Source organism: Anser brachyrhynchus (assembly GCF_964034855.1).
Source record: "Anser brachyrhynchus genome assembly, chromosome: 5".
In the NCBI taxonomy this organism is placed as follows: Eukaryota; Metazoa; Chordata; class Aves; order Anseriformes; family Anatidae; genus Anser; species Anser brachyrhynchus.
The window spans coordinates 10,119,482-10,133,045 of NC_137699.1; the positions used below are offsets into that span (position 1 = coordinate 10,119,482).

Genomic DNA, 13,564 nt, shown 5'->3' on the forward strand with positions numbered 1-13,564 from the left:
TACATGAATTAGATTCACACTTTGCTGGTAACATCATACCTCACATCAGGGGTTAGCAAGACTGATGGCACCTTTTAACATCATTTGCACTTGAGGGTCACCAGGCTGCCTGAACTCCAGATAGCAATAGTGGGTTCTTCTTTTTTCCCCACTAAGAGTGGATGCAAGTATTCTTCAGTTTTCAACTCTGCTACCATAACTGATTTCTTGTGTTACGACTCTTACATCAAGTTTATATTTCAACTTTCCTTATGACTTGCAATTGAGTGCAGCTAGGCATTCATTTATGTAGGAACACTTAACTTCTTGCCTCTTTTGTTAATATTAAACATAATCTTACCTTGTTGTTTTTGAAAGGACATTTAAAAATGTATTTATTTGAATGCTTCCTTAGAAATTACTTATGTATACAACACCAACTTTCTGTAACATCTAGATATTAATTCACAACAGCTAAGTCCATGGAGAAATGTATGTGATTGAAAAGTAACTTGATCACAGAAGAAAACTGCTATCTTTTTTTATCCTCAAGAAAACTGAAAACAAACTTCTATGTTGCTGTTATACTCAACTGTTGTCAGGACGAATTCATCCAGTAATTATTTACAGTTCTTGATGGTACGTACAACTACTGATTTCAATAAAGTAAAAAGCATGGTTTCCTTCTGATTTCCCATGATCAGTAAATGAAACACAAAAATAAATAATATTGTTAAAGTGTGGTTTCATTATTTTTACCATTTCTACTTATATGTTTATGTGGGCTTATACAAGCGTAAGAATCTCTCAAGGAGTTATTTATCTGCCAAGCTCTAAACATTACTAGTTACCACTGTTTCAAATTTTTCCTGCTCAGTTTTCTTTTTTCAGAAAATACTGTATCCATTATTGCCAAGTAATTATACAACTGAAAAGAAACAATTTACGAAGCCTCAGAAGTTGCACCAACACAAGAGTTAAAGATATCATAATCTTCTCTTTCTGTAGTAACAACATAAGTTTCACCAGAGGGCCTATAAAGATAAAATGAAAAGATGCATCAAAACTACAACACCTTAGTTTAAAAGTACAAACAAGTCATTTTTTAACAATATCAACAAAGCCATGTTTGATACAGGATCAGGTCACACTTGCTCTTATTTCTAATCTACTCTATTTCTCCATTATTACATAATTGCTTAAGAAATCACCCCACAGACATTTTCATAATTTTTCTATTCTAAAACATGTAACAAGTCATGAAAACACATGAAAGATATACATCTCTAATGAAATATTGAATTTTTAATAGTTGAGTACAGTGACTTGACATGGCTTCATAAAAGTTTAAAGAAATATGATTTTGAAATAACATAAGCAGCAGCTAATATATTACCAATCTACAAATACACCAAGTAGAAATAATTTTGACGTTTCTGTTCACAACAGATCTTTTTCTAACACAATAGCTTGGGTCCTGAAAATTATATTAAATTAGAAATCTCAAAGTTCCAACTGATGAGGTGCAGAAAACTTGCATTTCATCTCTGCAAATCAAGTGACACAAAATAGCTTCCTTTGTAAGCAATTTAACACTATTTTTTCCATTAAAGAATGCATTAACTAATAACAAATTTTATCAGAAACTGGGTTTCTAATAAAATATTTGGTGCATTAGTATTTTAAGACGACATATTAAATTATTTCCATTCAATAATTTGAACTGGAAGCTCCAGCAATTAATTAGTGAAAAATCAAACATTTGTGATTGATTAGAAGAGGCAGGTTCTGGCCCTTTCTAGTTCTTACAACAGGCTTTAAGTCACTGTATGCTTTTATGCCTCATCTTCCTACTGAAGTTCCAAAAATAAATATCTCAGGAGATAAAAAAATCCTTAAGGCAGAAAGAAAAAAAAGCATTTTGTTTTGAAACATAAAATAGATGCTGTTTCATTACCATCTATGTCAGTGGAATCAGATTATCAAAACCTGCAACACCTAACCAGTTTTTCATTATACAAAACTCTGGTTATTCAGAGTTAAACATAATCCTGCAACATAAGTTCCAAACCAAAGCTTCAAATATTGCACAGCCATGTCTATATAAAATGAAAGAAAAACAAAGATAAGCTAAGCAGCATATTCCAATAAGAACCACATCATTTCCATCATAAGCCTACTAACAATCTTTGGGAAGAAAAAGGGTAATTCAAAAACTTATTTCAATTCTCTCCTACAATTCCCCTTTGGCACTCAAATGAAATCCGCCCTTGAAGGATGTTGTTTTTAAAGGAATAGTTAAAAGTTATATTCATGTTACATTTTCTATGCACAAAATAACAAGTTCTTAGTAGTGTAAGATTTCTATATTAACAATATTAAAATTCCCCCTCCGCCTTCCCCCAGAATAAGCATTTAAACTTTTATCGGTTGAACACCACAGCTTGCTTCCAGTGTCTGCAATTATTTCCTTTATCTAATTCAAGCATTAACTTCAATGTGCTCTGCTCTTCAACTGGAAGGTCCTTGAAAAGCACCAGGTAGCTGATTGCACTGCTGTTAACATCAACAACAACACTTTACGTTATTTCAGTTGAGCCAAGTCAAGGCATTATAAAAATAGAGCAACAGTTTTGCTTGGAAGTATTTCCAATTAGGTTATCAGTACCTGAAAGACACCAGCTCAGCTGTACCCTTTTCCCTACAACTCTCTCCTACAAATACTGACTCGAGAACTGCAAATGCTGAGATAGACTGCATTCATGGTAAAACTAAGTCTGTCAGTTATAACACAGGTTTTCATGATGAAGTAATTCAAGTGCAACAACTTCCTTCTTGTTTTTTCAGCAGGATTCTGATTGAGCTGGATTTGGAGTGGGGGTGTGACTGCAGTTGGAGTGGGTTTTGTCTTGGCCATAGACATAATACTGAGAAACATGGTAGGCAGACAAATGCACATGGAACACATTTAGGAAAGTAAATGACCTATTCATTTTAATGTTTCATCCATTTGAACCTTACTGCCAACTGTTGAAAGTATCACAGAGTAACAACTGCCACCAAAATGTTATTTAGTGTAGCTTTGATTCAAAGCCCATTTAAAACACAGCATTTCCCTGCTCCCCAGTTCATTTCTGCAAATCCTATCTCCCCGCTGTTTTTCTCTCAGAAGACAAGGACATAGTTGTGGCTTTTTTTTTTTCTTCCTCTCCTGAAGAAAGTTCGCCGCTTCTGAACAGTATAACTTTTGATGCCTCGCTCTCTAGAAGTCCTATATTTTCTACTCATTGTTGTCAAAGCACAGCCCTATTGAAACTGTTCAGATTCTTCTGTCAACATTTACCAAAATACATTTAGAAAGCTTGTTTCCTCATGCCAGTGGAATAGTTCAAGAGGGGAGGAGAAAAAAAGAGATATGTCTTCATCAGCATATGTCCCTCATCATTTTTAAGATAAAGTCTATCCTTCCTATTGCACATTCTGCTCATTTAAAGCCTCTCTCTCGTCCTCTTGCCATAAGATTCTTTGGAGGAAAGATGTGATTCCTTGGAGGAAAGATGTCACAAGAATAACAGGGATTCTGGTGCAGAAAAACTTGAGACCATCTGCCAAACTGCTGTACACAGTAAAACAAGTATATGTGCATGAGATGCAATTCCCTTGGTTACAGTTGCATGACCCTGATGCTATGCTGAAATCCATCCAGACAAAGTTCAATAGCAAAGACAAAGCAAAGACATTTCTGACCTAGTAAAGTACAAAAAATGGCAAAACTGTCTCTTCAGCCATTTTACTTGAAAATGGCAAGGCTTTCATAACGAGTCGTTGTTTAAATTAGAGAAATGCATGCATATGATTGCATGTTTAATTTTGTTCTCTGTCTTATTTCTGTAACTCTTGCTATAAATTTTATGGTCAGCCTCAAAGGAAACTCCAGTGCTATAGCTCAGTCTTTTACAAGTCCCTTGTTTCCAGATCTGTTTCTGTCAAGCAACATTCCTCTTCATCCTTCCTTACTTATCAGTTCCTCCAGAAGTGCACTTTGTTACCTGTTGGAAATAATTCCACTGCATGATGACAGCTGTATTTCTGCAAGTTAGGTTTTCAGCAGCAATTCCTTTTCCAGGCAACAGCTGAACAAATCTTTCACCTCCACCTGTCAGACTCTCCAAACACAGGCCTCAGACACGCTGCCTCCCTTCAGAGCTGCATAAACCATCACGCTGAAACCACAGGAGAGCAAAAGGACATATTCCCTTGCAGCCCCATTGTTTCAGTTGTGCTTCATTTAGCAAGTTCTTCAACAATTCATGCTTCAGCTCGTGAAGGAATTAAAATCCATAGTCTTGCATTCACATAGAAAGCATTTATTAGCGCACTCTCACTGTGGTGTGTCCAGCATATGCTAGTCATTTGGTGAAACCACGTGAATCTTTCCTGACACTAGTATTTTATACGTGACATCGCTGAGTATCAGAGCACCGAGGGAAAGAAATCGGATTTCAAGCTCCATCTCTCTCACTCCATTACCAGACCTCTATTTCTCTTTCTTCAATTTGAACTGATTTTCTATCCCTGTTCCTTTCATCCCATAATGAAAGCTGAAGCAGGCATTTTCAACTCAGTTCCCTGAATATAAGGTAATTTTATAACACACTTCTACCTCATACCTTTCCAAGATCCATACACTTGAAACACATAACGGTACCGCCTAGCGCTTATCAGGAATATTTCTGACAGCCTAATCTTATTTCCAGTTTTAGTGAATATTTAAGCTTCTCAGTTAAAGCAGGTAGAAGGAAAAGGAAAGCACCATCCACAAAAGTAGACTCAGTTACTACAGTTCACTTCAACTAAGAATCTACTCTTAACAAGCTCTGATTTCCTCTATTAGTGAAAGACAGCCAGTGATGGGAGAGAGATGTATTAGACACCATTATACCCCACATAAACGTATGGTTTTGTCTTGTCCATTCCCATTTGCTTGGTACAGAGCAAATAAGGAGCATCTAGAAAGGAACTGTGCAGGTGAGTAAGAATGCAGGCAAGCATTAGACTGCACAGTACCACACAAAGTGAATACAGTCTGAAAGGGTAGAGAACTTCACGAAGGCTGCAACATATTACCACACGAAGAGTCTGGAGGGAGCCATGTTTTATATGCTGCAGTTTCCTCAAAGAGGCTAGTTTCATTTTGGAAACGAGACGTGATCTAACATCATTTTTCATGTTCTGTGTTAAGCAGGGACTGTTCTTTAACAGCTCAGCATAAGAATCACGTCTTAAATACCGATTTGGATAAAAATGCAGAAAGTGCTCATTGAATTGGCAAAGATACAATGCTTACAATTAAAAGATGTCTCCATTTGGTGCATGGCCAGATCCATAGCAGGAATAAAGTTGCAGATGCCAGCTGATGATCTGAGCCAGTTCCACTCTGAAACACAGTACTGCATTTCTTCTTTATGTATTGGAATGGACTACAGAGATTCTCACATTGCAGTGTAGTCAGTGACCTCAAAGAGACGGTCTTAAATGGAGAGTATTGTTTCCTTCTTTTCTTGGTGGCACAGATCCAGCCACAACTTAAGTGTTAGAATAACCAGATCCTGTTTTCAACAGAGCCATCCTTCAGCTATGATAGACAGCTCTTCCTGTCACTGCACAATGTCCAATTACTTACAGATACTCACTTTATTCTTTTGAATTCCCTGTTGAATTCTCAGATAAATTCAAGTACAGCCTATGTGATGCTTGTATTCTTAATTTTTGCAGATTAGAAGGCACATTGTCCCAGTACTCATCAAATTAGTACCGATCAAGTAAACATTGTCTCAATTATTGGTTTCACTTTTCGTGTTATGCAGGGATCTAACAATATCTCGTGAACAACTCTCAGTAGCGGATATTAAGAAAAGCAAAACAATTTTTAGGGCAAAGAGAGGCTTAAAATGACAAACAAACCAAAACTGTTCTGGATGTATCTAGGATGCTGTATATTTGGTAGGCTTTTTACAATATTACATACAGCATTCATTCACTATTCATTAGGGACAAATATTTCAGATTATGATAGATATCACTCAATAAATAAATAAATAAATAAATAAAACCACAGACTCAAAAGCAGAATGCCTCATATCTCATGGAATGAGGTGACTCAGAAACATAAAGGAAAATTAAGTTAGACTGCTTAATATACATGAGAGCTGTCGTACATTTGGCAACAGGATACCACGACGTTGGGACAGTGAGAACACGAGGTTCATTTCTGTACTTTTAGTTCAAATCTAAAGTTATAAAATAATTGAAGCACAGTATCCATACATGTGGATACCACATGTCAAAAATAAAAAGGGAAGTGGGCAAAGTCAAAAAGATTACTCCCATAACACAAATGACAGCCATTCCGATCTGCATCAGGAATCTGCCTCATCTCCTCATAGTCCCAAAATCAAGTAAACAAGAAAAAAAATTCTCACACTGTCTCCCAATTCTCTGTATCAAGACCAGCACAGTAAATGTCAGTATGCTGTAAAAATAAGAAACTTTTGAACAAAAAGGGAAAATGATCCATGTACTATGCATTCCATCTTTACTGTGCTTGGCTGCTTACTAAAGGTAGTGGTAAATCAGATATGTGTAAGGGGAAAAAGGTTTAAAACAGAAATAAATGTAGGTCAGAAATTCAATATAGGTCAGAATTTCAAGGATCTAAATCACAAAGTAAATAAGTAAAAAATCACACTTAGGTTCTTCTAGCAGGGAATAGTTGAAAACAAGAGTTAAAAAACCAACTGTCCTTCACACTAGAAGCATTATCCCAGTGAGATTTTCTAGTTGGAGAAAATAGAATTAAGTATCAAAGGCCAGTCTGAAAACTATTTTGGAACCATCTCCCCTGTAAGAAAAGAATTCTCCATGCAAAGTCTTCCAGTGCTGCCTTCATTCTGTCTTTGCTATACTGGGTACCAATTTATCTTCTTTCCTCACATCAAGGCTATAAGGATTTCACTGGGAACATTATATTATTTTAAGAGCCACAGCTCAGTAGATGGCACAATGACTCCAAAGCTGTTAAATGGGCATTTTTTTCTAGCTATTACTGAAGATGATCAAATAATTGATTTAAAGCTATGGCCTGTCACTAGTTTTACTCTGTTAGAATCCTGCCAAGACAATTAATATTCTTAGGGTTACATGTCACTTGAACAAGGCAAATTTCTATGACCTTGACCCATGGAGAACTATAACCTTGACACATGAAGCTTGGAAAACCATCGGGATCTTTTTAAAGCTAACATATTTTAGTAGGCCATGTTCCTCCATCATTGTGACAGAGGCACTCACAAATTGTTTTCTATTTCTTGCTGCAGAGAAACTTCCAGACAGTTCGTTCATTCCACTCCTAGTTTGAAACCAGGTATTAAAAAAATGCAGCCTTACATACGCTGTAATAGTAGTACTATAAGTGCTTTAAATGTTTTTTTGTTGTTGTTTTGTTTTGTATATAAGAAACCTTTTACTCAGAATCACAAAGATAGTAATTCAAACCAGAAGTAGGCAAAGTACTCATGCAGTGTGAGGGTCTATGAATTGATTCATTTATGTCTGAAAGTTTATTTGATCTGAAATGTCTTTCAGTGAAGTATCACATGGGAACAAGTCTATAGTTGCGAATACAATGGTTTTGTTTACACGGCCTGAAGTTTCACAGTGTCTAAGCAATCATTAGGCAAATATTAAAGGTGAGGCAGATTTTTTTATTTTTTATTTTTTAATTCTAATTGCTCTTTTTCAAAGCAACATATTAACTTGCAAAAGTAAGAGCTTTCTTGTATACAGAAACTAATTACAATATCTTTCTGTAACCTAAAGGAGACATTGTAGAGGGAGATAACATTCACTAAAAAACATTAATTGATCAAGCTTTCATCTCTAACCAAACAGAAACTAAGTCATCACTTCCTTTTTTGAAGATATTTTCATTTAATACTCATCTTTAAATGACTGCATTTTGATGTGTCACATATATATTCTTATATATTATAGTGAAAGACTTCTCTCCTATTGTCCTGTGTTTCAGTACATGGAAGATGACCGACTACAATTCCACAACAGTCCTCTACTCAATATACGTTGGTCACAGCAACTACTATTCTTCATTACAGTTTAACCAGAGAGAATTTCCATCAATTCTACTAGCTAGAACTGTACCAAACCCACAAATTCATTTGTTTTTATTCCATTCTTCTTTTTTTTCCCATACTCCAAATTGAGCTGTAGTGTAAATCTGCATCTTTCAAGTCTTTCAAGCAGATATTTACATGAACTTATTAGCATGTTCCTTGGACTAGTGGCAAGCTAAAAAACTAAAACAAATCAACTAGCAGTGATCCTAATGATGTCAAAAAAAAAAACTTTTTTGTTTTCTAATAAACACAGGATTTAATCCATTTTCTACTTAAACCAAGATTTATACTCTAGTTTCCACAATGTTTTTGAAGAAAAAAAAATAAAAGAAAACAGAAGGAAGTCTTCCCACTTTTCTCCTCCTCACAAAAATTAGAACCTTAACACAGAACACTTCATTCAGAGTTACCTTAATACCAAGTGATGCTGCAAGGCACAGTAATAATGGTGAAAGAATAAAGTGTTCTTGGCTCCAGTCATCTGTCTTGCAGAAGTTAGTATTACTGTTGTTTGATAAAAGTCTATAGATCAACAGCTTCTAATCCCAGTGGTTTCTGTAAGTGTATATCCTAAATCACTGACTGACTGTAAACTTCCTTTTTTTTTCCCCCCCTCCTTTTAAGAACAGTGTACTGTAACATAGGTCAAAAGGCTGAACTACTGGAAGCAGAAAACAACCATTCTAACATCCAAAGACAGTGTTAAATCCTCAGCCATTGTACACCAGCATAAATATACACATGCTAATCACAGGAGGTCATTATGCAGCCTCACCTTGAATATGGTGTATAGTTCTGGGCTCCACAACACAAAAAGGATGTTAAGGATCTGGAAAGTGTCCAGAGGAGGGCAAACAAAGCTGATATGCTGGTAAGCATATCCTGTGATGAGAGGCTGATGAGGCTTGCGTTGCCCTGTCTGGAGAAAAAGAGGCTGAGAGGTGACCTCACTGCTCTGTGAAACTCCCTGAGGAGGGGAAGCAGACAAGGAGGTGCCAGTCTCTTCAGTCTGGCAGCTGGTGACAGGATGTGTGGAATGGCACAAAGCTGCATCATCAGGGAGGTTCAGACTGGACATTTGGAAAAAAAAATTACCATGAGGATGGTCGAACACTGCAACATAATGGAACAGGCTTCCTAGGGAGGCATCTGGTACCCCAAGCCTGTCAGTGTTCAGGAGGCATTTGAATAATGCCCTCAGTAATATGCTTGAACTTCTTATTAGCCTTTAAGTTGTCAGGCAGTTAGACTAGATGATTTTTGAAGGTCCCTTCCAATTGAACTATTCTATTATAAACATTTTATTTATTTATTTTTAATTGTAGCATACCACATGTATCATGGTGCTTTTTATTTATTTATTTTATATATTATTTTATTTAATCTATTGCATCAGTTCTTTTTATTATTACTCAAAAAGAGATGCAGGATTCTGCTCATCTCACCTACTAATTCAATCTAGGCTTGTAAAATTGGAATGCACATTTTTAGCATACGTTTAGGGGCTATATAAAATGCACTTGGTTCATTTAAAAAAAAAAAAAAAAAAAAAAAAAGAGGCCCAAAAGGGCTCAGATCTTTCTCTAGAGTTTTGTAGCATGCAAACATTTTGAAAGCTTCAAGACCAGTTGAGACAAGAGCATGCAAAAGCACCTAGTGTTCCACATGCATCGTGGGAATGGTTTGGAAGAGCCTTCAGGAAGTGTCAAGATGCAACAGGAGATTACAGTGATAACCCAACATAGCAAAAAAAAAAAAAGACACAGAAAGCATATTGCGTAGGAAGCATTTAAAGCAACTGCAATTTCTCACATTACTTTTTCAGGAGTGCTACGCCAATTCCATTATGGCAACAACCAATGTCATTATCAACATAAAAAAGATCTGTAAATTCCCTGCATTTCAACAAAATATTTTTTTACACTAAGTGTAAAACTGTTCAACTGAAACACTGCAATAGAAGAAGTTACATTAATCTTGAATTATTATGGTATTTGCTAGAAACCATGCTTGTCTCCAGTATAACTTTCTGCATTTGAAGGAAGTGGCAGAATATCAAAAAAAAAATAAAATCTAATATTATTTGTAGAAATCATTTGATGCTTTTGATTGCAAAAGATGTACCCAGATTTGACGCCTTAGCTGTTTTTTCATTAAAAAAGAAAAGGAAAAAGAAAAAAAGATTCAGCTATTTTGAAACATTTAACTGTATACGCGTAGAAACACACATCTAATTCAAGCCACTGAGAAAAGATGGCCAAAGATCAATTTTTCATACTTCATTATGTGTCTACAACTAGAAAACCTTTACACACAGGCACATACGCTATACATATTTATGTATTTTTCCTGAAGCAAAAGATCTTTTTACATTTGAAAAACACACTGGTGGAACTGTATCAAATTGCGCAATCTCTAGTTTATTTTTCTCAGTAACCACTATGACCACTTTAGTAACCACTTTGCATCTACTTCAAATGAGGGAATTTTCCCACTGCTGCTCTTTTTCATCAAATTAAGAAGGAACAGGTAAGAATTCTCTCCATCTTCATTAACACGTGTTAAGTAACGATAGCTAAGAAGATTCTTAGCGTTATCTGTTGACAAGTGAAAGATACATCCTGAAGTGAATAGTTGGTGTATGTCATTTATCAAGTTTGAAGCATTTTTCTAAATGGGTATTTGGAGCATTTTTCTAGAACTTGTTAAGCTTTAAAGAATTAAACCTAGACCAATACCAGAATTTAAGTCACGAGCAGTAACAAGCAGAGCAGAACAAGTCTCCTTTCCTCCACACTCCAAAGTTTCCCAGAGTTTTATGCACATCATATGTATGTAACGTTCTTCATTTCTGTATTATAGAATGAACAGAAGCTTGATGTAGCTGGCCTTTGGTAAAAAGGTGGTCTCCAGAATCATATCAATACTCCAGCTCAGTCATTCATCACTTAATATTGCTTTGTATCCTACTTCCTTCTGACAGACATTAAAAACAATTTTCCCACTACCAACCCCTTTGATATTGTATCTTTATCCTGTTAGGTCCTACAACAGCTATGGTGATTTCTCACTTCTGACCTGCTATAGTGAAACTTCCTGGCAACTTCCCTGCAAGTTATGTGGTTGAGAGATTGCTTGGCTAAGTATACTTGTTTCCAGCTTAGTTACAAATTAAATTGCTGAAAACTTATCTCCTTGTTTCTCCAAATTGGTCTTTTGCAAGTATTCAAAATAACAAAGGTCTCGGTACTGGTTTGAATATTCTTCTACAGGAATAGCTCAAACTACTTTAAGGATCCTTTAATTCCCTAGAACTTGGAGACATTTAAGGCAGATGGAAATTATTTCATCCTGCTTCAAGATTTCTTCACCTTCCTCAGGTAGGAACCACTCTCATCAACACAACACTGTTCCACAGGTTTAATCCAGCCAAAAAAAAAAAAAATCAAAAAAAAAATGTTTCTGTATTAACTAAATATTACTGGGAAAGACTTTCTATAACATATAAAGGCACTGCTTTAACATGTGATATAATCAAGTTTAAGCAGCAAAAGAAACATACGATGCCCTTACAGTAAAGGGTGAACGTATTGAAATTATATTTAATCCCAACTGCAGTATCAGTTTCTGTACATCATCTATTTGATGCAGACAATCTAAGTCTTTCAGATAATATTTTATAAACCAGTCCTGTGGGATTCATCTCTGACAAAAGAATCCCGTGTTCCTTAAGCACTTCTTTCTAGCGTACACATCATCTTGTATTTCTTCCTAGCTATTTCAAAAGCTATTTAAATGTTGTCAGTCTTCGGCACATATGAAATGTGCAATACCATATATTATCACTTTAAACAGATAGAATTAAATTGCTGTAAAAACTAAATAGCAAAGTCTGTTTTCAAGAAATATTAATCAGTTCTTCAAATGGACTTAGAAAAACAGACATTTCTTTCCCCTTCCAGGAACCGATAGCACTCTTCCCTTGAGCAAAAAGGGCTCCAGCTGGGTAGAAATTAGAGAAGGAACTAGGGTGACTGAAACAGGGACAAAGAGAAAGGCACGAGTTAAAGAAAGATATTAAATTAGATGTCTGCTTTCATAAGTTTTTCTTAGCCAAACAGAACACATCTGTGCGTACTGAACAGCAGACAGTTGTTTTGCAAGTAAATGAAAAAGCAACTGCAGAGAATTCTCTTTTCACTCTCTATGCACTTGAGTGTATTTTTTTTCATACATCATTCAAGTATGAATGCAGAGATTTCACAGAAAGCAGTATCTCAGGCTGTTTTTTTCACTAAATTAAACAGTACAGGCTGTATTGACTGCAAAGTTAGAGACACTAAATGAAGAAAACCCAAGGAAAGCAGCAAGGATACCATGGGTTCTGAGAGCCTCCTTCCTCTATTGTCATCTAGGCACCATGGTTACAGCATCATTTCCCGAGCCTTAACCTCTGCATTAAGCCAAATAACCTTATTCCTCAACTCCCAGTGAAACAAAGAAAGCTGCAAGGCTAGGCTTTCTGCAACGGGTTAGGATGGATTTCTAAACCTCATGACCATTTGGTATCCCCTATACACCTCAACAGCGAAATAACAGTCTAATTTTCAAAGTACATAGCTCTCTCATTTATGTTCAGATTTTCAAAAGGTTAGTGCAGCCAATATGCTGTCCCCCTTTTGAAGTTCAAAAGGCATCAAGATTAGACTCATTCCACACATTTAAAGAAAATCCACTGCAGATTATAGGTATTAAGTCTTTCTAAAATGTCTGGTCCCTTGGCAAAACTTGGCTGCCTTCATATACGTGGAAAGAAGAAAACAAAACCAACAAAAAAGCCACAGTGCATACCTTCCATGGAGAGCATGCCAGGAACTCGTGGACTCTGCAGAATAGAGGGGTAGACCTACAGCGTGGCTGATGGGCTCAGCCAGTCACTAATAAGTACTAACAATACAATGGATATGGTGGGTATTTTGGCACAGAAAATGAGAATTAATCATGAACCGATCAGTTTCAGCAAAACAGCTCAAAGGTTTAGCAATTCAGTGTTTGATTTGCACCCTGGCTGAGGTTCACCCCATCCTGAAAAATATTTCTGTATAGAAAAAAAAGCTCTAAGTGAGGTACTAGTAGAATTGATTTTATTTCTCCATTTTCAAGAGAGATATTCTCTTTGCACACTGAGCACATATTATGCTGCATCAGTAGGAAGAATCTTCCTCAACAACCAATCTAATGTCACCCAGAGCACATCTGCTTGTCAGCGTCATGCCAATTTGATTTTCACACTTTTTTTTCCCCTCATCTACATTTCAGTAAAATCTCACTTTTTTTTTTTTTCCACTAGCTTGCTGCCACAGGCTAGTCTGAAACAAGCATGAATGCAAAAT

General features: G+C 36.1%; 1 protein-coding gene across 6 annotated transcripts in view; it reads right to left on the reverse strand.

The window, feature by feature from the left end:
- Positions 1 to 13,564, reverse strand: part of LUZP2 (leucine zipper protein 2) — a 345,602-nt gene that overhangs the window by 170,329 nt on the left and 161,709 nt on the right. For 2 of the 6 annotated variants that reach the window (XM_080593094.1, XM_080593093.1), the window contains exon 6: positions 8,947 to 9,241. The exons of 3 other annotated variants lie outside the window; for them this stretch is intronic. In XM_080593094.1, coding sequence (XP_080449220.1) covers positions 8,947 to 9,241 — 295 coding nt within the window. Of the gene's footprint in view, positions 1 to 8,946; positions 9,242 to 13,564 lie in introns of those variants that run through there. One more of the 6 variants, XM_080593095.1, reaches the window with a different exon arrangement.